The following is a 24,517-nucleotide window of genomic DNA, read 5'->3' as shown; positions in this document are numbered from 1 at the left end:
AATACAAAATATAAATTCAAATGCATTAATTTACAGAAAGTATTTTCTAATCAGGCATCAATAATGATTGTACTTGTGTCAAAACTATTGTCAATACAAACTAGTAAATTAAAAATAGTAATTCTTAATTCGTTATTATATTTTTGTGTATTTAACATCCACTAAACCATAAAAAATGATTTAGTAAAGAAAAATACTTGTAAATAAAGTACAAAATTTGGAAAAGACAATTGAAATTAAGCAAGATTAACAGTTAACTCGTAACAAAATAAACATTTTTAAGACAAAATTAAAAAGAAATAAAATAAAATGTAAGTAACCTTGGAGGTAGAATGCCATTTAAAATTTCTTCAGTTTGACTTTTATTTAAATCACCAGATAATGTTGGAAGTTTTGAAGTTTTAGGAGGAGAGGGAATCAAAGGAGAATTTTCTTCAGATTGCTGTTGTGGTGAAGACTTCAAAGCTCGTGACTAAATAAACAAAATTTATTGTTATGATTTTAATAGCCATTTATATTATTTAAAGTCATTTAAGATTTAGTACAAAAAGTCACATTTTATACTTTATTTAAAACTTTTACGCAATGAAAGATAGATATTAATAGTTTAAAAATAATTGTACAAGATGTCGTTGGCTTAAAGAAGCTTAAGACTAATTTTGAAGACATAGTAAGTAAGAAGTTTGAAGACAAGATAATTGAGACTAACTTTGAAGACAAGATAAAAACTTAAGAAAAATGTATAAGGGTTTTATAAACCAAAAAATCTCAACAATAATCAGTCCCAGTTGCATCAAGTGTTGTAGACTGATAACTTCAAGTTCAAGATGATAGCTTCTGTTAAATAATTAGTGGTAGTAAATAGCGCAATTAATGTAAATAGAGCAAAAAAATAGAGATAAAAATATATAAATTGTATCAAATTGATTTTTTGCAAGAACAACAAGAGGAGGATAAATTAGAAAATAGAAAACTTTTTGGAGAAATAACAGCACAAGTCAGTTTTTGCTTTTCAAAGAAGATTGAATTAAAAAAATGCTTAAAAGCCTGAACCAGTATTATTCATTTAGAATGAAACACCAGAAAGAAGTCCAATTCCTTGAAAAGCAAATTATAAAAGTGTTTTCATTTCTCTTGACCTCACTGATGCTAAAAGTATGGAAAATAATTTTAAAAAAATAAGTCAATGCTACCTTTCAATATGCATTCCATGGAAAGGGTACTGTCAAATTCAAAACAACTCAAAATCAATTTAAGTAACAAATTTGTCATTTTTTAGCATATTACACACAAATACTAGTTTCTTGATGAATAAATTTGAAGAATGTAAACTTTTAAAAACTTTTAAATGATAGTAATAATAGAAACTTGGTTTACAACTTCGTCAATAATAAATTTAGAAAGATTCACTTTATAAAATAGAATTAGAAAAGAAGTGGATTATATGTTAAATAAGGAAAGTGAAATTTTTAACTTGCAAGATCAATCTGGATTACAATAATTAGAAACAAAATTGAAACAATACTTTTGTTGTATTTACATGATCTAATTGATATTATTGAAATAAATTAAATATTTCTGGAAGCAAACAACATTGCTCAAAACAATAGTTCAACTTTTAATTCTGGAAGTTTTAACTTTCCAAGTTTAAAGTGGTTAAATGGATATGAAAACAATATTTTACGCTGAGATAAATCGACTGAAAATCAATTTGTTGAGGTCATAGTATATATTATATGTAAACATATTTGAATTTCAACTTTTCAACAAACAGAAAACATCTCTAACAACACATTGGATTTAGTTTTTTCAATCTTTTTCAATTTGATTCAAGTTCATGAGAATTCCTGAACAAGATTCAAGTGCAATCCTTTGAAATATTTAGTTAAGCCTTAAATATTTAGTTTTACTAAGTTTAGTTAGCTATGAATATTTAGTTTTACTATGGCTAGTTAGCCTTGAATATTTAGGTTAACTTTGACTATAATAATGAAAGAGTTATTTAATAAAAGTGAGTAACCGATATAACGGAAAACTGCAAATATAACACCATTATTCAATAAAGACTATAAAAGCTAAGCTTTAAACTGCAAACCTTTTTCATGAACATCTACTATACTTTGTAAAATAATGGAAGTTGCTATTAGAGATTGTCTACAAGAACACTTTAAGAATTAAAAGCTAATGTTAAAAAAGCAACATGGATTTATAAAAGGTGAAATTGTTACCTCATGAAAAGAGATATTTAGTGGAGTACTTTATGGCTCTGTTATTGATCCTTTATTAGTCTTTTTTTTTTGGCAGAGGGTTTACTTTTTTTAATCAATTTTATTAGTAACATATCCCTAATAACTGCACATAACTTTTTTGTGTAAAATGATTTACACAAAAAAGAAATAAAAAATTCTTAAAAAATATAAACAAATTGTTAAACTAAAGAGACAAAAGCAGTTCTTCTGTTTTACATGCAAGTGCAGTGCAAAAAAAATTTCTCAACTTTTCTATAAAAAGATTTCTATGAAAAAAATTTCAGGACTTTGATATAACTAAAATAAGTGAAAGTTTTAAATTTTAGGTTTTCAAGAGTGCAATCGTTAAATATTGCTTTTAATTGTAAATATCATATTCATATTATATTTGTAAATTAACTACTGCTAAAATATAACCCAAAAAATGCTACTAAAATTTTAAAACTATGGTTCTTTAAATTTTTGTCCAATCTACTTTATGATCTACTTTAATTTATTTATTATTTTACCACTGTGTGTGTGTGTGTGCGTGTGTGTGTGTGTGTGTGTGTGTGTATCTAAGATCCTCTTCATGCAACAATACTTTTGTAGAACATACTAGGACAATAAAATTCGGCAGCGAATCAATTAAACATCAGCGCACCAATGCTTGGAACAACCTCCCTCATTCTTTTAAAACTGAAAACTCAATTTCTCGATATAATTTTCTCAATAAATTAAAAAAACACTATTTGGATAGCTACTAGAATAATAACATCAATAAAAGCAATATGTCACTGTTAATAGTCTTATTAAAAATACTCTCTTGTATATTTTATTTATTTTATCTTTTTTTTTTTTTTTTTTTAATTTTTACATTTATGTACAGCTTTTTTGTCGTCCTTGTACAATGATTGAATGTGTATGTGCGTATGCCTGTGTGGGTATATGTATGTGTGTGTGGGTATATGTATGTGTGCAAGTGTGTGTATATGTGTACGTATGTGTGCTGTGTGTTAATATGTGTGTGAATGTGTATGTATATTTATGTATGTGCGTATGTAGATAAGTATAGACATATTTAAATATACCATTGTTGATATTATTATTACCTTTATTTTTATTAATATCATTATTTTTATTAATACCATTATTCTTATTGTTATTAATACCATTTTTATTATTATAGTTATTATTAATGTTATTATTATTGTTAGCCTTATGATTTTTAGAGTTGTTATTATTTTATTCTTATGTTCTTTATTATTATATTCATTATTATTAGGTGTTTACACATCATTAGTAATTATACTATTTGTAAACATCCTTTAATTGTAAAATCATGTAATTCAGAATATATTGATTGATTGATTGATTGATTGATTGATTGTGTATGTGTGTGTGTGTGCGTGTGTGAGTATGTGTGTGTGTGTTGTTATAAAAATAATTATTTATAATTATTTATAAAAATAATTGTATTATAAAATTTATATCCAGTACCATTAAAATATATTTATTAAAATAGATTTAAAAATCAAAAAATGACAATTAAAATAAAAAGATATTTAGCAAAGCACTTTATAAACCCTCCAAGCTTTCATCACTAAAATTAGTGTGTAACATATGGATTAATCTAAGACCTGTATTGTATTTTATAAGTGAATCACTATATCATATAGTGACAAAAGAAAATACAGGTCATTACATATAGTATATGCAATGATCTGTATTCTTTTTTGTAACATTCTTATTGACACAAAGTATATCAGGCAGTGGAAACATGAACAAAAAAAATGAACAAAAAAAATCACCCTATGAGATTTCTTTTCGGTATTTTTGCTAACCAACAATGGGTTATTGTATTTAACAAGAGAAGCATTGGGATTTATCATATTAACTATAAAAAAGTACTAATAACTAAAAATAAAATAAAACATATTTATGAGCAATTAAGGTAAAGTTGTTTAAGAGACAGTGCCGTATCATATTGTGTACAAAAATGTCTATAGCAACCGAACTAAAAACTTGTCGACAAATTTAGTGTGTAACTTTACACGGAGTTGTTTTGCGTTTACAACTTGAATCTGAATCATTGTACCTAACCAAAAGCCTGTAACTATTGTAGATTGCTCTGTTTTATAAATTTAAAAAAAAATAGCAATGGCATTGTTTGGGAGCTCAGCCGTTTCTTCTTCAAAAAATCTTGTAAGCTTTAGAGCAGGAAAAATGAACTTAAAGGGAACGACTGTTACCGCAGATAAACGAAAGGGTCTTGTCTATGTTTATCAAAGTGATGATTCTCTAATGCACTTTTGTTGGAAAGATAGAACAACAGGCACCCTTGAAGATGTATGGATAAGTATTTGTTATAATAAATAATTCTTTTATTCCCAAAATTGCTTCAATAGTTTCATGATATAGAAATTGATTCAAACTTAAATTTTTCCTTGCACTAATTACCTAAAATATATACTTTTTACTTAATTCATATCTTAAATATGATAAAATCTTAAATATGATAAAAGTAAAATAAATTAACTCAAAGATATTAGTTTATGCTCTTTTTATTTTTATGTAAGATATTATATTTATTTTATTTGTATTATTATACTCTTTAAAATTTTAATTTGATTGACTTTAATTAGCTTGGAAAAGAATTAAATTTACCTTTGATTTGATGTAAATTGTAATTTACATCAAATCAAAGAATGTGTAAAATGTACCTTGTACAATTTTGTAATTGTACCTTGTACAATTTTGTAATTGTACCTTGTACAATTGTAGAATTGTACCTTAATTTATTAGTTGTTTGCTCAAGCAAATTTTTTCAACTGAACCTAGGGTAGGTGTGTGTCATAAATATTTTAAACTAATTAAACACTAAAATTTTTGGGTGATGTTAATCCACAGAAAGTTTGGTTGTTATTTTTTGTTAAATTTAATGTAAATCTGCAATTGCAACTATGTTTATAAATATTGGAAAAATGTCAGGAGTACAGTTTTGAGCACAATATTGCTCATCATATTTTTCATATTTTTGGATTTCAAATATCTTTCTTGTTTTTGCCCTTGAAAATTGGATAAAATATGGCCAAATTTGATAAACATAGCAATTGCAAGTTTTCATTAAATTTAACAATACTTTTCTCAGGTTTCGTATTTAAAAAAAATTTATAACTATTTACAACAACAACAATGAGCATAAAATTATTTATAATAAGAAGTTAATGATTTATTTAGGATGGTGTCACTCATACAGAAATCTGATCAAAGGAGTGACATCATTTAAGTAGTAATAAGCAAAGGCATGCATTGAAAAATATGGACCGTAAACACATAGATTAAAGCACATAGAACAAACAAACATGTAGAAATCATAATTTGCAAGTTTTAATAATAATAATAAAAAAAGAAATAAAAAGTACAGATGATAATTGTAGTAATGAGATGCTAAGTTTTTATTTAAGGAGTCAAAAACAAAAAAAAGATTAACATACTTTACTAGCACTAGAAATGTTGGAATGAAAAGTTTTTTGAAGGACTTTGATGTATCTGATTTAATTGGTTGAAAATTTAATATTCTAATGAATTGACGCTGAGGCGATAGCAACCTGTTAATGCAATAGTGTCCAATTTGACCCCAAACTTGACAATAATATCTAAGATGAGATGAGAATAATGTATAGTAAAAATTCTTTAGTGTAACTTTATATATATATATACATATATATATATATATATGAACCCATATGTGTATAATGTGGTAGTGGTGTAGTGGTAGAGCGCTCGCTTCATAAGCGAGATGTTCCAAGTTCGATCCCCACCACATCCCTCGTAGTACCACACTCAACTTATTTCTCAGCGAAGCGGCCTTGTTCATTAAGGTTTGTGTTTCGAAGTTATAGAGTTGAGAGAGGGTTATAACCACAATTAAGTAACCTCCTCGTCTGTAGTAGCCTTTCTTGGCTTTTAGGAGGTGAATTTACCACAAAAATAAAATCTGCATGTACATTAATATGTGTATGTACAGTGATTGACATAAATACTTTCTCTTCTGCCATCCCTCCTGCCACCAGAAGGTTTTTAAAATGAAGTAAAAAACTTAATTTGTATTAGAAAATAATCAAAAAATGAAAATTAAATAAAAAATTACAATTATTTTGAGACAAAACTTAACTATGGTGGTCTTACGCAATGCCTTGGAATGATATCTTGTGGTAGATTTGGAATTGCCTTTAATGTCCTTAAAACTCATTTTGTGTAGAAGTAAAGTAAATTTGGTTTGACATACTATCATATTCAAATAGTTTTAATTTTAATAGATTTAATTTTTAAAAAACTTTAATATTGAAAGATATATAGGAAGTTTTGATTCTAAAAAGTGATGTGTTTTATTAACAAGTTTTGGATTCACTATAAGTTACAATCTCTTTTTGTTTCCTATTTGTAGCTCAAAATAGAAACATTTACATAAAATGGTTCAGTTTTTTTATTTTTTTTATAATTTTTTTTTAATTTATAATTAAAGTATATTTTTCATAATAAATAAAAAAATTTATACATAGATTTGATGCATTAAAGATACATCAGTTCATATGTACTAGTTAACAGTTTAAAATACAATCATTGTGCAACTATAGTAATTAAAGTACTATATTAAATAATTCATTACTAAAAATATAATTTTCTAAAACAGTAAATCAGGAATAGTTTTTATATACTAGTACACACCAGTACATATAAATTTATCTTTATTTAATAAATAGTGATACATAAATTTATGCATCAAATTTATGTATCATAAATAATATTTATGATACATAAATTTGATGAAGTATAAGAGAAAAGTATAAATGTATTACATAAATACATATGCATAAATATACATTTGTATATTTATGCATATGTATTTATGTAATACATACTTCATGTCATGTATCTAGCATTCAGCCATCGGAATTAAGATCGGCATTTGGCAATGCTGACCATACTACTGACCTAGAAGTGTTTGAGGTTGGCAAACAATTGCTGACCTTGTTTGTATGTTTTATGGTAAAACTTCTGTATCAAATTTTTTTTTGCCTACTTGATGCTGACCACAAGCAGATTAAGGTTAGTAAAATATTGCTGGCCCACATTTTTCCTAATTTCCGAGGGCTGAGTATTAGTAATGTGTATATGTAAATATATGTTTGTGTATATATATATATATATATATATATATATATATATATATATATATATATATATATATATATATATATATATATATATATATATATATTTATAAATATATTAATATAAATATATATATATAATTATATATAATTATTAGGGTGGTGCTAAAAACAACTTATTTTAAAAATGTCAGCTGACAACCCCTAAATGTGTTTTATATAATAAAATAATACTGGATTTAAAAAATTTTTTAAATAAAAAATATTTTTACGGGTGCCACAAGGCCCTTAAACATCAAACAGGTTCCTAATATTATAAAAAAAAAAGTTTTTCAAAAGTATATCATGTTGGGGCTCAAATGAAGCAAAATTATGTAAAAATTTCAAAAATAATCAGAGATAAAAAATTATAATTAAAAAAATCTTGTTAAATTCCCTTTTTTTTGTTATAAATTAAAAAATGTCATTTTCTATTTACTAAAATCTAAAATAATAATAAATTTATAAAATGATTCATATTTTTGAAATTTTTATATATTTTTGCATCATTTGAGACCCAACATGACATACTTTTGAAAAACTTTTTTTTTTATAATATTCGGAACCTGATTTGATGTATAAGGGCCTTGTGGCACCCGTAAAAATATTTTTTATTCAAAAATTTTTTAAATCCAGCATTATTTTATTATATAAAACACATTTAGAAGTTGTCAGCTGACATTTTTAAAATAAGTTGTTTTTAGCACCACCCTGATAATTATATATATATATATATATATATATATATATATATATATATATATATATATATATATATATATATATATATATATATATATATATATATATATATAATTATATATATATTTAAACAATTTTAAAATGTATTCTACAAAATAGAGTAATTATAAATTAGTAAAAAATCACTTAACAAAAAAATTTTTTGTTTTACACTGAGTTTCATCAATAAATACTCATCAGAAATGTATGATCAAATTAATAAAACTTCAATTTATACCAAAAATTAAATTACAGGAAGTCGCAAATGTCTTAACTACTGTAAATTTTCATACATATGTAGTATTTGCTGACACTATCATAAAAAGAACTCTTTGGAAATGATTACTTATGTTTTTTTAGAAAAAATATCATTAAAAGGGGGACAAAGTGTAACTATTATTTGAGCTCATTTATTTTTATAGTTTTTTAGGAGAAACTTATTTCCGTGCCTGTATTTAGAAATTAATTCCAATTTTTTGTTTAATAAACGTTCTTGGTTTGCATGTGTAATTGTTTCAAATTTTTCTTGTATGCATACATTTATACATTTTTTGGAAATATTGTTATATGCAGGCGCTGTTTTAAGGATGGACCAATTCAGTATAAAATCATCAATATTTTTATCTTTTAATTCCCACATATATTTTGACAGCATGGTGTCTTTTACTTTTTATTTTTTCAAAGATTGCTTATGATTGGCAAAATGTTTTTTCCATTCACCCTCTGTTATCCCAATATATTGTTTATCAGGTACATTCTTAGAGGAAACAACAGATTTATATACCACATTTTTTGATAAACAACAGAAAAAGAAAAACATACATGACTGCTTTAATGTAATAATAGGCAGTTATGACGGAGCAGAGATTTGTGAATTTGTTGGACTATACATTTTAGATTTGTTAAGTAAATAATCAACATAAATGATTTAGGCCTTTATTGTGATGATGGTTTTATAGTAATGCATAAAAAATATGTTCCACACCTCGATAAAATTAGAAAAGATATAAAAATGTTTTAAAATAATGGCTTTCAAATCGAAATAAACATAAATTGGAAAATTGTGAACTTTCTTGATGTCACATTTAACCTCTCTAAAAATTCATATAAACCTTTCAAAAAACCAAATGATGAATTATTGTATATTAATATTAACTCAAATCATCTACCCTAAATTCTAAAACAAATCCTGATTTCAATCAATAACAGGCTAAACTAAAACTCTGCTAATGAAAATGTTTTCAATTCCTCTAAACGAATATTTGAAGATGCCTTTAAAAAAAGTGGTTTTGAAAATTTTAAACTAAAATTTGACCCTGAAAAAAAGAATACAAAAAAGCAAAATAGAACTAGAAATGTAATTTGGTTCATCCCCTCATATAGCAAAAATGTTTCCACTAACATAGGAAAAGTGTTTTTAAGATTGGTTGATAAGCATTTCCCGCCCTCTAAAAAATTACATAAAATTTTTAATCAAATTACAATTGAAGTTAGCTATAGTTGTGCAAAAAATATGGAAAGAATTATAAAAAGCCACAATAATGCTTTGTTAAACAAAAAAGAAATCCTAAATGAAAAAACTACAGAAAATTGTAATTGTAAAAATTACAATTTTCTGTAGTTTTGTGTCAGCAAATTCCACAAATGTGTGAAAATTTGCAGTAGTTAAGACATTTGCAACTTCCTGTAATTTAATTTTTGGGAATGAGAAAAATTTTTGTCAGGTGATTTTCTACTAATTTATATATATATATATATATATATATATATATATATATATATATATATATATATATATATATATATATATATATATATATATATATATTTATATATTTATATATATATATATTTATATATATATTTATATTTATATATATATATATATTTATATATATATATATATATATATATATTTATATATATATATATATATATTTATATATATATATATTTATATATATATATATATATATTTATATATATATATATATATATATATATATATATATATATATATATATATATATATATATATATATATATATGGGCAATTCCACTGTGGAAAATGAAAAAGTAGTCAAATTTTATTCGGTGGAAAATTAATATATTAATGTGTTGAAAGTTTATTTAAAATATACCTTTAGTACTTTTAAATTGCTTTAAGTCATTTTTATGCTTAAAAAAGTATAGTTGTAAAATGTTATTTTAGCCTAATCTGGATTAATTTACCGTGAGAATGGATCTGACATGTTCAAATTGTTGTTGGTCACATTTTATACTTAATAAAAAATATATATATAAAATAATATATTTCAAGAAAATAATGAAAGAAATCTTCATGTAACGTAAGTTAGCAAAAGCATGAAAAAGTTTTATTTTTTCTAAAATTTAGTTGAAGACTTAAGTTTTTTTATAATATATGCAAAATAGTATTAAGTATTACATTTTTACATTTAAAGTTTTGATTAACAATGCTTATTTAAAGCACATTTTCGTTTTACATTTGTGTTACATAAGTTAAAACTACAAGATTTACCAAAGTTCTGTAAAAAATGAATTACGTCATTTTGTAATTCTTATTTTGTCGCCTTAGTTTGACAAGGTTCTAACTGAAACTTTTTATATAAGGAGAATTAAGGTAAAAAAAAAATTTTTTAATGTTTAATTAAAATTATGTTTATTATTGTTGTTTTATTTGTTTATGTATTCTTATTTTGGTTGAGATATAAATATACATAAATAAATAAAAATAAGAGATATATATATATATATATATATATATATATATATATATATATATATATATATATATTTAGACATTAAAAAAAAAAAAGGATTTATTTGCTGTTCTCCTAATGTTAAAAAAAATCAGTTAGAACCTTTTTTTTTTAACTTTTGTTTTAGTAAAACAAATTTTTTGTAAATGCAATTAAGAGAGGGTCATCCATAAAGAATGTCATCCTATTTTTGTCAATTCTTACACCCTTCCCTCCTGTCATAAACAATCACATATACCTGAACCCCCTCTCCTTCCTAAACTGTGAAAGCAGTTTTTACATCAAAAATATTTTAAAAAATTTAAATGTAAATACTTGGCAGCATTTTAAAAATTCAACCTAAATAAAATAAATAAGGCAATAGGCATAACGTAAAAATAAAAGCAGTACACATAAAGGTAAGAAGTGTAAGTAAAAACTTCAACCAACCAAAGATTTTCTTATTTAAACGACTCAAATAAGTATTAATAAAGTTGTAATTTTAAAATAATTAAAGTTGCTCTTGGTCTGATAACTTTCATAAATGTTATGAAAAATCACTCTAGAAGGGTACCACCAGTTTTTTGGTGTGTTAGTATAGAATTCTCAACATTTTGTGAAAATTTCAGATATAAACTAGGAGTGCTCGATTTCTGTTTCCTTCTGAGAAAGCGGATATTTTTTTAATAATCCATGTTTTTATAATGAAAAATAAATTGTTTCAATTATACAATTTATGTGACATTAAGTTTTAATGAGTTTCCAACATTCTAGAAAGTGGAAATAGATTGAATTCAATCTATTTTCAATTTCTGGAAAAAGGAAAGTATTTACAAATTTATCACTTTCTATAAGTTTTTCCACAGTAATAAAATTATAATATTACTATTAATTAAATTCAACCTTTCTTCCCAACACTTTCCAATCACTTTCCATTAGAAAGTCAATAAAAAAATTTATTTAATTCTTATCTATTTTATCAACTTCCGACCACCCAGAGCTTATTAAGACCTGTCCCAGTTTATTAATTTCAAAGAAAAATAAAACTTTTAAGTGTAAAATTAAGAACTACTGTTTTTTAAATGAGCTGGCTTGACTACGCAAAGACGTTTATACCATACATTTAGTTAAACCATATAAACATTTTCCAATATAAATACATTTAAATTACGAACGCTTTTGAAATCAGAGGAAAGTTAAGTGGCATCTTTAGTAATAAGTTCGCCTCTTTTGGCCAGACTCAAAAATTTTTAGCTTATTTATTCTTTAGATTAACAGCTTTCATACAAAATAGCTAAAAGTTTAGTTTACAGTTAAAAATGGAATTGCCCACACACACACACATACACACACACACACACACACACACACACACACACACACACACACACACACACACACACACACACACACACACACATATATATATATATATATATAAATTTTATGAAACACTTTTAAATTAAAATAAAGACATTAATTTTATTCTTTTATTTTCTGATTCATTTTTTTAATTTTAACATTTGTTAAGATTTCATTTATTTAGTTTAGTTTTGTAATTTTTTTTCAGTTTATAATTTGTTTATTTTAGTTTTAGTTTAAGTTTACATTTGTTTGTTCAGTGCATTTTTAAAATGCTATAATTTTCAAAACTTGCAAAGAGCAGTGGCTGAGTTGTCAAAACAAAATATTATATGCATGGTCATATTAGGCATTCGACAGCACACCTTTCCTAAAAAGGCTTGCAGTCAATACTTTAAAAATATTTTGTTAATTTATAACTTTAAAAAATTTAACTTTGTTTCTAAAACTTTAAAAAATTTAACTCTTTTTTTTGTTTGTTTGTTTCTCTTATGTTAAATATTTGATTTCATAAAATAATTTTTGTTGTTTTCTTTTAACGTGTTATAATTATGATTAATGATCAACTAAGAAAACAAAAGAATAAAAAATGCCGACGTCTGATTTTCTCTACATTAAGTCATATCTAATCTAAGCTTATCATAACTAATATATATATATATATATATATATATATATATATATATATATATATATATATATATATATATATATATATATATATATATATATATATATATATATATATATATATATATATATATATATGAAGTTGCTAGTATCAAAAATCTAGCGAAAATTTCCTAGATTAAATAAAAAAATTAGTGTTGAGAGAATTCGTATCATTGATGTTCATATATTAAAATAAAAAAATATATATATATACATGCTTTAGGATCTTATTATATTTCCTGATGATGTTGAATTCAAGCGTGTGAATGAATGTAAAACTGGAAGAGTTTATGTTCTTAAGTTCAAGTCTTCAACTCGGAAATTTTTTTTTTGGATGCAAGAACCTAAAGAAGATAAAGATGAAGAGAATTGTAAAAAAGTTGATGATATGCTAAACAATCCTCCTACCCCTGGTATTAGTACAGGGCCTAGTAATGGAAATTCTGGAGCAGGACTTCCACCTGCTCTAGCGTCACTTGGGGACCAAATTGGTATTTTTATATTTAACTTTACATATATTTATTTAACCTTATTCTTTATTAACATTATTCCTTATTTAATGTTATTCTTTATTAGGTGACAGTAGTCTTCAGAGTTTATTAAATAATATGGATCAAAATCAATTAATGCAGCTTCTTGGAATGACAGGCTTAGGGTCGGGTGATTTAAGTGGTGGTATTTCAACTCGTCCAAATCAAGATTTAAGAAATATCTCTGCTCTTTCACAAAGTCGAGCACAAAGGCCAGTTTATATATACTTTATACTAAATCATAAATGTAACAGCAATAGTACAGTTACATCTTTAGTTTGTACTATAATTTGTCATATTTTTTTATATTATTGTTTCATAGTTTTATAGTTTGTTTGGGGTAGGTTCATCAAACAATAATTTGTTGTTTTACTTTATTTTAGTGCTGAAGTTGTGAACAATTCTACTCCTGCTGTTCCTTTAAACACAACACCTGTACAAAGAATTAATAACACTTCAACACCTGCTGCTTCAGTACAGCTAAGCGAATTGCAAAATATATTATCTAATATGCAAGGTAATTATTATTTAAAATTCAAATCAGTTTTTCTTTTTTGTTTAAATATTCCATCGAAATGTCATAAAAATGAATATATTTTTAACAAATAGAGTTAAATCCATAAAAAGTTTTATTTTAAAGTATTTATAAAACTAAACTCTTTTGAAAATGTCAACATTTAATATATCTTTATATATATATATATATATATATATATATATATATATATATATATATATATATATATATATATACATGTGCAATATATATATATATATGTGCAATTCCGTGAGAGTGGCGGTCATAACATTTGACACTCTTTAAGTTATTAAAAATGAACCTAAAAAAGAAATGACGTGAAATTTTCCAGAAATGTGAAATACTATCATATAATTTAGTATGTAAAAGTTACAGCATTAAAGTTTACAACTTTTTTCAAAAATTAACTCTACATAGCGTGATGGTCGTAACACTTACTTTTTACCACTTCTGAATAAAACAACTTTGCATGGTAAAAAAAAAATCTTTTGGTGTGTGTATTTAGCACATATTGATGTTATTATACAAAGTCTTCTCCATTTAGCCAGCGCTTTTGTGCTTGAGTTTTTTCACGCTCACCCACACGCCCGCAAAAACTTTGGCGAGGACATAAAAAAATGCCCGTCAAAAATATAAAAGTATTTTGTTTTATATGCAACAAAACCTTTTTGTTCATTTGTTCAACTTTTATTAAAAATGACCTTTTTTACCAGTTTTTTTTTTAACTTTATGTAGTATTTATTTTTTTATTTTATCTAGTATTTATTCAAAGCATTCTTTTCGCTAGAAAAAAACTAATTTTTTAAATCTTGCTGGCTAACTTAAAAATTACCATCGCGCCAGTGTTTTTTCGTGAGCTAGTATTAAATTTCTAACGGAGAAGACTGTATATGCTGAGTTTCCTAGTTTTTACTTGAAGTTTTACAAGCATATTCAATATTTTGGTTATTTAGGTAATCTTGTTAGAATCTTTAGGTAATTTTGTTAGAATAATGTGAAGAAGCTAGATCAGGCCAGACCACAATTTTATTGTATATGTAAACCTCATTGATGAAATTATTTAATTTAACTAGTCATTTGTAAATGTACACATCCTTGTTGACTGCTTAGTCTGAAAGAGTGCTTTGAGGCATCTTTCTTTGACAAGGCTATCTATCTATCTTCTATACTGCTTGGAAACATCAAAACATCAAAGGGGGAATTTTTATCAGATTCTTAAGCTTTTTTTTTTTTTTTAATTCGACCACCTTCCACTTTTCATTCTGGTCCTATAATATTTTTCTTTCGTTACAATATATTGTGCTTGGTAAATTTTAGGGCATTTTTTATGCGAAAGTGATTAACAATAAACATTTTGCTTTCTTAAAGATGCAAATTCAAAAAAGTGTACACTCGTTTTTGGAGTACCTTCTGATTATTCAAGTATTTAGACATGTTAAATTAAGTTCTAAAAAAATAAAAACTATGTAGAGGATTTAATTTGCAATAGGTAGGGTTATAAAGTTTTAAATCATTGATAAACATATATTGAAACTACAATGTTGGTTCAGATTTTTAGTTGCCTCATTTTAACAAAAATATTATCATTAAGGACATATTAACTGCTATAATGCATTACGAACTATATGACTTAAAAAGAATTGTTTTGCACTACGCTACTACTACTACTCCACTACTAGAATTTGTACTCAAAACATGTTAAAATGCATTAAAAACCAGTTTCAGTAAATATATACATAAATAAATGATGAGCTGTGATAATAAGAAAATAATGTATATATTTATATAAAACTTATGTAGTTACTGTAAGTATATATGTTAAAATATTTTTAAAATAATAAAAAATCTTTTTAGGTGCTGTGCAAACCTGTAAACATTTGATAGGTCCCTCATTTTATCAAAAAAATAATTGTTGAAAACTATATCAACCTGGGCCAAATAAAAAGCAAAATTATTTTATAGTTTTAAAAGTTATAATCATTTCATACAAAAAATATTATTAAAAGTATTATACTAAAAGTGAAAAAATTTTTACAAGTTTTTATTTTTTTATTTTTAAGAAATGATTATAATATTAATTCACTTTATTTGAGTCCTAGATTACTCTATTTTTGAAAAACTTTTATTTGTTGATGTTCTTAAGAAACCTAAAAAAAAATTTTAAATATTTTTTAAATCGTGTATTATTCTGTTATATAGAACATGTTTAAGGTATTGGAAAAAGCCTTTTTTTTTTTTTTTATAGATTTTAAATTACCCTAAAAAACATATGCACCTAGAAATATACACGTTTTTTATCTGTGTAGATAGGCAGGGATGCGAAGTCCCCAAAAGGCCTATGGATTGGAAAGCACAAAACAAATAGATTCTTATTTTCCTTGATGATTTTACAACAATACAATAATAATGTAAATAATAATAATAACAATGGTAATAATAATATAAAGATAAATATTATATTAATATAAAAGTAATATAAAATAAGAAAGTTAATACAATTTATACTAATAGTAATAATAACTATGTTCACAATAATTACAATTTAAAAATATCATACAGAAGTGTGATAAAAGGAGTGATACCACTTTTTAAATATAAGTAATAATAAGCACAAAGACATTGAAATACATAGAGTAAAGCACATAGAACATTAACGTATGTTTTATGTGAAATAAAAAATTCTAATTTGCAGGTTATAATAATAAAAAAAGAAAATAAACAAACAAAAAATACTGATGATAATTTTAGTAATAAGGATATGAAAATTTAGAGAATATTTTAATAATAATAATATCTAAAATTTAGAATAAAATATTTTTCAGAAAATTTTTCAATTGATTTTGTTTAAAATGGAGTAAAGGTATTTTAGGATGTAAATTTTTGGGCTCATTAAAAACTCATACAAAGCTCCTGTTCGATTTACAGGCGCACTGACAGACCATAGAATGCTTACTTCTGGGTTGTATAAGATAGTAAATTTAATTTTCAATTGTTTATATTTCTAGTCGAATAAGAATGTCTACTTTCTGTGAACTAGTCTATTCTCTGTGAACAAATTTGTAATGGAAGATGGTAAATTTTTATTTAAGATGTCAAAACAAAAAGAAGATTGGCATACTTTACTAATGCTGGAAATGTTCAAATGTTAAGTTTTTTTTGAAGCATTCCGATCTATCTGATTTAAATCGTTGGAAGTTTATTATTCTAATAGATTGGCACTGAGGCTATAGCAACTTGTTAATGCGATACTTTCCAACTTGACCCCAAACTTGACAACAATAACTAAGATGAGATAATTATGATAATGATAAATTTATTGACATCATGTCGAATTATTGAAAGCATACCATTAGCTCATTTCTTGCGTAGCTCATTGTGAAAGTTCTATGAAAGGTTGCAGTCAATTAACACACCAGGGTATTTAATAACTCTCAAAGGATATAGCTGTTTATTATTAATTTTGATTTTATTTTCAACATTTTTATAGAAATAGTTTTTTCTTCTGGAGATGAAAAAAAATTAGTTCAGTTTTTTTGGTGTTAAGACATATTAGGTTAGCATTTAATCAGTGAACTATACCTTTTAGATCCGAATTTACATTTTTAAATTTAGAATGATACAATTTGTTAATATGCAAGAGATTGTATCATCAGCAAATAGATGAACTGACAAGAAGTAAGAAAAGAATTGGTTAGATTGTTGACATAGATTAAAAGCGTAGGAGGACCAAGAACAGAACCTTAAGGAACACCACAAAATAGATTTATTACTAGATTTTAAGACACACAAAAAAGATTTATTACTAGAATTTAAACCAATAATACTTACAAATTATTTTTAATCTGAATTTTAATTGAGACCAGTCATTTACAATTCCGCGAATTTCATAAAGTTCTTATTTAGAATTTAAATTTTTTTTGGTCAACGGCATTGAATGCTTTTTGTTCAATAAATGATGTTTGTTTAAACAAAAAAGTCCTTTTTGGCACTCTGCATCCCTCCATATTTATATACATAAACATTTATCAATGATGTTTGAGAAAGTCTAATAAAATCTTTTGTCATGTTTTTACTTCCTTTTATCATTGCCAGTGTTGCTCTGATAAGTTAATCCATATTGCAAGAAATGAGTGTATTTAAGTTTTTATTTACCATTTTTAAAACTGGTTGAGATAAGTAAAAAAACATAATATTTTTATTGCAGATAATCAGAAAAAACAGATTGATGCACCTCACCAACACAGCTATAAACATAAATGATCCAAATACCACCTTGCCAAATATTTTATTCTGTAATACAATACTTATAAAATTATAAACTAGAAAATAGCACACAAAAATGCAAATAAATACTGACAGCATGTGTTAAGAGAGATATTAGAGCTTGATTGACTTTAAACTCTACCTATTTTTTCAATTCACCTCCTTAAGGCCATGAAGACTACTACAGTTAAGTGGGTTACTTTTAGTCGTGGTTACAACCCTCTCTCAACTCTATAACTTCGAAACACGAACCTTGATGAACAAGGCCGCTGCTCAGAGAAACAAGTTGAGCGTGGTACTACCAGGGGCATGGTGGGGATCAAACTCAGAACTTTTTGCTTATGCAAAAAGTTCCGAGTTCGATCCCCACCATGCAAGCACACTACCGCATAAATTTACATCCATAATTGTAAGTTTTTACAATTTTTTTTTTTTAATTATTTTATTTTTAAGAAATGATTATAATTATTAACATTTTTATATAAGTTCACTTTATTTGAGTCCTAGAATAAATAACTTTTTTGAAGTTTTCCTAATCAAAGTTTATCCAAAAAAACAAGGTTATGTCAAAAATTAATAAGCTTATATGATGAGGAAAACTCATAACTTATTTTAGATGTTTATTTGTTTAGATGAATTCTACACAAATATAAGTATGTCATTATGAAATTTGAAATTCGTATATTTTGGTTAAATTTATAAATTATCTCTTCTAATTTTTTTATTTTTTAGTTCCTAAATCACAAGAAAGTAAGTTTATTAAGTTTCTTTTTTTTTTAATTTCTAATTTAGAATTATTTAAGTGAGTGATAGTTCTGAGATGATCATTCAATAAAGTCATTTATGCAAGTTTGTCTTTTTAAAGTTTTTAGCTGAAGTTAATTTTAATTCAGACCTTTTTAAATCACTCTATTCATTAGGTTGAAATAATAGAAATTGTTAAATAAAAAAAATAGAAAACATTTAAAAAATGAATATATGGTTATAACCATATATATGAATATATATGGTTATATCATTTGAAAGCCAAAAAATCTATTTTGATAAAATTTGAAATCTATTTACAAATTATGATCTTATTAAAAAGTAAAAAATATCAAAATATTAACAGTGCCATGTTGCACATAAAATGTGTCCTTGTTAGTGCTTTTGGTGTGATTTGTCAAGGCCATAAGGAGTTTTTTTTACGAATTTAGGTGAATTTAATTCAAAAAAGACTTCAATAATCACATGTTTGGCCTTGTTATATACTTGCGTATTAGTTCACTAAATTTTTGTGGAGTGAGATTTGAATTCTCTGACTATTCATTTATGTTCTTAGGCTTAACACCTCTTCAATTGCCTTTTTTTTTGTACTTTATTGTTTTCCTATTTCCCAAGATTCATTCTTTTTGATATTGTTTTTGATCAAATTGACGGAATTATTGTTATTGGTAACTTTAATGTTCATCACACTGTTTGACTTGGCACTAGTACCACTGATCTTATAATCTTATAATTAGTTAACTTTGTGACTTGTTTTTCAGGTGACTCTAATCGTTTACCCTCACTCCTTGTCTTCACTCCTTACCTTTACTCCTTACCTTCACTCCTTATCTTTACTCCTTTCCTTCACTCCTTATCTTCACTCCTTACCTTCACTCCTTACCTTCACTCCTTACCTTCACTCCTTATCTTCACTCCTTATCTTCACTTCTTACCTTCACTCCTTATCTTCACTCCTTAATGTTTGTCTCTTAACTTGTGCTTAATTTCATTTTTTCATTAATTGGTTTAGATTGTGCAATGATCTCCCTAACACTCTTATCTCATAATTCTTCTACACCAGGTTTTATCACTGCTTACTTACTACTGCCTTAAGGCTGATTTTTTTTTTACAGTGATATCTTTTTGTCTCTCTGCTTTTGTAATTTCCTGGATTCATGCAGTCATTGAAGCTTTAATTCCTTCTGGTTGGTTTAATCAAGCCTTACTAATAATTTTGAATAGTTTTATTTGTGCTGCATGTGTGACAAATACCAACTATTAAACTGCAAAATTAATTTTTTTTTTTTTTTTCGGAATTCAAAAAGACTATAATTAGTATCCTATATCTTATTTCATTATTTCAAACTTTATGATAATGTCCATTTAATCGTGAAATCATCTTAACTTGTAACCTTACCTTACTTTTAAAATGTTTGTGACTTTCAAAAATTCTAGTGGCATGAGAATTCATGTCCCGACTGAATACATGGTCCACAATATGTTTTATCAGATCCGTTTCTTGTTATCTTACTGGTTAAAAAAATCTGAATTAAAAGTAACTTTAACAATAAGCCTCTAACAATGAAACGTTTTAGGATACAAAATGGGTTAAAAACTAGAATATTTTGTGAACAGAGCTATAGACTAAATTAATAAAATGGTTTTTTTTATACAGTCACTTTGTATAATATTGAATAATGATATATATTAATATGTAGTATATAGATTGATATTTTGAAAAAGTATTTGCTGCTTGTTTTTTTGTGTTCTTATAATTATATTATTACATTAATGTTTCTTTTCAAGTTAAGACTTTTTTGTAATGTCTTTAAACTTGTTTTAAACTTGTTTAATCTTTAACCTAATTCCTAATGACCTAATTCTATTTGACATTTTATTATTAACAATTTACGACAACAATTTGGATTTATTTTCCATAGTTAAAAGCAATTTCAAAATTTATACTGCATTGATAAAGTAAAACGCTTTTTTTTTTGAATTTATAGGTGTGGATTTATCTTCTTCGTTTTCCACAGAAGCGCTTTTACCGCTCTTAGTTGATAAAGATGTACAGGCCCGACTTCAACCCTTTTTACCTGCTGTTTCTACTCTGAGGGGTTCTGAAAATGAGTTACGAGAAACGATCCAGTCGCCACAATTTAAACAGGTTTGTGTTTAATATTTAGTTATGTTATATTTTTAACAAATTATTTATATTTCATCGAAATTTTTTGATCCAAGTTATTTTATTAGTTTTTTCATCCAAAAAAGTTTTACTTTTTAAAATTTTCAAAGCCACTATTGTCTGACTATTTTTTATGGCAGGCTTTATCGATATTCAGTACAGCTCTTCAGTCTGGCGAACTTGCCCCTCTTATGCAACAATTCAAACTCTCGCAAGCTGCTGTTGATGCTGCAGCAAAAGGAGGTTGTTTTTTATTCTTTTTTTATTTTTTATTTTTTTAATCTTTTTTAAAAAATTAAAGTTGTTTTTCCAAGAGTAAAAAAATTTAATAGTTTATTTTTAGATATAATTGCGTTTACAAAAGCTCTTCAAGATAGTGAGTCGTCAAATAAACAACACGATTCCATAGAAGACATGGCGTTAGATTAATGTGTTTAAAATAAAATATTTAAGACTCGTTTTATTTCTTGTACTTTTGTATTATGAATTTTGTTAATATTTAAGTTGATGGCAATAAGAACTTTTATTTAAAGAAAATTTTGGTTTTAAATGAGTTTTTAAAGTTTATTTTATCACACCGTCTCAAAAAATTTGTGTTAAGAGAGTAAGCATTAAGTTGATTTTGGATGGTGATGGTTACACTCTTCCTCTCAATATCGATATCAGCTTTATCAAATCATACTAAAAGGCATGCAATTCTGTATTAATAAATGCCTTTTAGTAGGAAACAAATACATATTGACTGCCAGCTCCCTAAGGTCTAAGGTCGGGAGAGAAAAAAAAACAAATTTTAAAACGCGAATACAGAAAAAACCAAGTTTGATGCAAATATTAAAAAAATACGATTACAAAAAAAAAATCCAAAAATATTAACATTTACCTTTGAGCGCAAGGTAAATCAGTATTTTGTAAAAAAAATTTTTCTAATGTGCAAGTAATGGTCCGAATTCTTTTTTAATTGTTGTTTATCCTGGTTTTTTTTATAACAATAGTTTAAAATGAAAAAAAGATTTCGCAAAATTTATGAAAAAAAACCTTAATTTTTTGCGTATTTGCGCAGAATTATTTTTTTGCGAAATCTTTTTGTAATTTTAACAATAATTATGAAAATAACTAGGTTACACAACAATCTTTTAAAAATTTGGAGTATTTTGAGCACATATTTTTTAAGCGCTCAAAGCCAAATAATTTTTTTGTAATCATATTTTTTTTATACTTGCCCTAAATTAGGCTTCTTGTGTATTCGTATTTTATTTTTTTTTTGAAAACCCCTTATCTAAGGGTCATGCCAGCTCTCTAGCATATCTAGGGGCCTTCGATCGTGGACTTCGTATACTTAACCGGGTGATTGTTTCAACTTTAATTTGGTTTTCCACTAATTTTTCCGCAAATACAAATTTAAATGTAAATTATTGCAATATATTTGTTTTTTAACTTTTTCGGTCACTACCCATACCAAAAAAAAGAAAAATTTCAAAAAAAGACATCTGCTAAATTAAAACACAACAGAGTAGATAAAGATAGAAAATTTCGATTTTTTTCTTTTTTGCGTGTTTGGCAAAATCTTTTCCGATTTTTCAAGTTTGACCTGGATGATAATTGCCTTCAATATTTTATAATCTCTTTACTTATTTATTAAATAAATATTAACGACATGTTTCCGTACTCTTGTACGGAATGTTTAACAGAGATATTTACTTTTTTACCTATCTTTATTTGTATCAATACATTGCACAGTACAACCAACAAATAGTGACTCAAAATATTTTTGCGGTATTTTAAAGAACAGCTGAATTTTATTTTCAAATAGTGCTATGTTTGAGCATCTTTATAATACAAAAATAAAGAAAACATGTATTCTGATTATTATTAATTTCAAAAATACAGTACATTTTAATTGAATTATTTTTTAAACAATTTTTAAATCTAATAATAATAAGTAAAAAGCTATTAAAATTTCAATTGACTGCAAATTTTTGAACAGCAGTGTATACATTTTTTTTATATATATACATATAAATTTATACTTTTTGATTATTTTTAATATTGTAATTAAAAAAAAAAAAATTGACATCAAAATGATTTCAAATGTTTTTTTAATTTTTTTTTTTAAGTTTCTGTTAGAAGGGAAAACTTATAGAGAAACTCCGCTTCAAATCTTGGGGTTGCAATTATTTTTCAACTTTTTTTAGCATTTCCTTTTGAATAGCCGGAATCGTTACAGTAATTTAATATAAATGATTTCGGTGGTCCAAGAAGTCTTAAAGGTCTTATCACAGATCACCGCAAAATATAATTTCACCAGTTCACGCCTTCTTCCTTAGCAATGATGCATGTATGGCCAAAGCTTACTTTGAACTACGGACATCTAGTTGTGTGGCCAGAACTAACCATTACACTACGGCTGCACGTAAAAACTTCAGATTTGACTTCAGTTGATGTACCACGTATGCTGATGCTAGATGCAGAGGCTATTTTTTGGAGGGGTGGGGTGGAGGTTGAAGTCATACTCGGTTTTTTAATAATTTAGTCGGTTAGTTGGGTAATTGACACAATTCAGCCGGGTAAATTTTAGTTTTATGGACTTTTTCTTTTTTTTAATAAGCCACTTTTCACCCTCCCCCCCTCTCATTTTATTTGTGGAATCGCCTCCGGTTAGATGTTGCTGATATAGGTTCAGAAGGCAGTAGGTGAGATGGTGTTGTTACATGTGGTTGATGAGATATTTATTTTAGATTCATATTTTTCTTATTTGATCAAAAAATATTTGTGATTATGCGTTTCAGTTTTCAAAATAAAACAATAATTGAGTTTATTCTTTTTTCTTTAACCTTTTAGTGATGTAAGTTATAGTTATAGCAATAATGGTATTTTTATTGAAACTTTTGCAGCATTAAAAAAACTAATCGAAAACATTAAGCAATAAAGTTGGGTTGCGTGGCTATAAAAAGAGTTATTTTATGTAACAAAAGGTTACATAAAATAGTTTTATTTAAAGCGACGGTTCTGCGCTGTGTAAAATCTACTAAAAAATATTTTACATATATATGTAAAAGTTGAATTTCACATTTTTAGAATTTTTCTTTTTTCTAAAAGGAAATTAATTTGTTGTATTTCAAATGTGCAGTTATAAAGTTTTTTACTCATTTGAGAAATGTAATCTAGGAACAATTCTCATGAAATTAGCACGCTTTTGGGTAAATTTACAGGTATCTCTCTAATTATACCAAAATACCTTAACATAGAAGGGTTAGCTTTGCCTCAACTGCGCGCGTT

General features: G+C 25.5%; 2 protein-coding genes across 2 annotated transcripts in view; one reads left to right on the top strand and one right to left on the bottom strand.

Moving 5' to 3' along the window:
• The window catches only part of LOC100215219 (33 kDa inner dynein arm light chain, axonemal), a 29,086-nt gene extending 24,870 nt beyond the window's left edge, over positions 1-4,216 (bottom strand). The window contains exons 1-2 of the mRNA XM_065795882.1: positions 4,040-4,216; positions 321-472 (exon numbers count right to left, since the gene is read on the bottom strand). Coding sequence (XP_065651954.1) covers positions 321-472; positions 4,040-4,120 — 233 coding nt within the window. The 5' untranslated portion in view covers positions 4,121-4,216. The remainder of the gene's footprint in view (positions 1-320; positions 473-4,039) is intronic.
• Positions 4,217-4,285: 69 nt separating this feature from the next.
• On the top strand, positions 4,286-21,778 carry LOC100210358 (proteasomal ubiquitin receptor ADRM1-B). Its single transcript, XM_065795881.1, has 8 exons — positions 4,286-4,577; positions 13,202-13,469; positions 13,555-13,720; positions 13,892-14,025; positions 19,042-19,059; positions 21,063-21,223; positions 21,382-21,484; positions 21,585-21,778. Exons 1-8 carry the CDS (start codon positions 4,389-4,391, stop codon positions 21,668-21,670), a joined length of 1,125 nt encoding a protein of 374 aa, XP_065651953.1. The 5' UTR covers positions 4,286-4,388; the 3' UTR covers positions 21,671-21,778.
• The last annotated feature ends 2,739 nt before the right edge of the window (positions 21,779-24,517 follow it).

This window comes from Hydra vulgaris, chromosome 04 (genome assembly GCF_038396675.1).
Source record: "Hydra vulgaris chromosome 04, alternate assembly HydraT2T_AEP".
Taxonomy (NCBI): domain Eukaryota; kingdom Metazoa; phylum Cnidaria; class Hydrozoa; order Anthoathecata; family Hydridae; genus Hydra; species Hydra vulgaris.
The sequence above is the reverse complement of the archived record's forward strand: the minus strand, read 5'-3'. Positions and strand labels throughout refer to the sequence as shown.

Bases quoted from the DNA above. Each gene is read 5' to 3' on its own strand.
- LOC100210358 (XM_065795881.1), top strand. From the start codon at position 4,389: ATGGCATTGTTTGGGAGCTCAGCCGTTTCTTCTTCAAAAAATCTTGTA. The intron at 13,470-13,554 runs GTATTTTTATAT...ATTCTTTATTAG, and splicing joins GTCACTTGGGGACCAAATTG to GTGACAGTAGTCTTCAGAGT. The intron at 21,485-21,584 runs GTTGTTTTTTAT...GTTTATTTTTAG, and splicing joins TGATGCTGCAGCAAAAGGAG to ATATAATTGCGTTTACAAAA.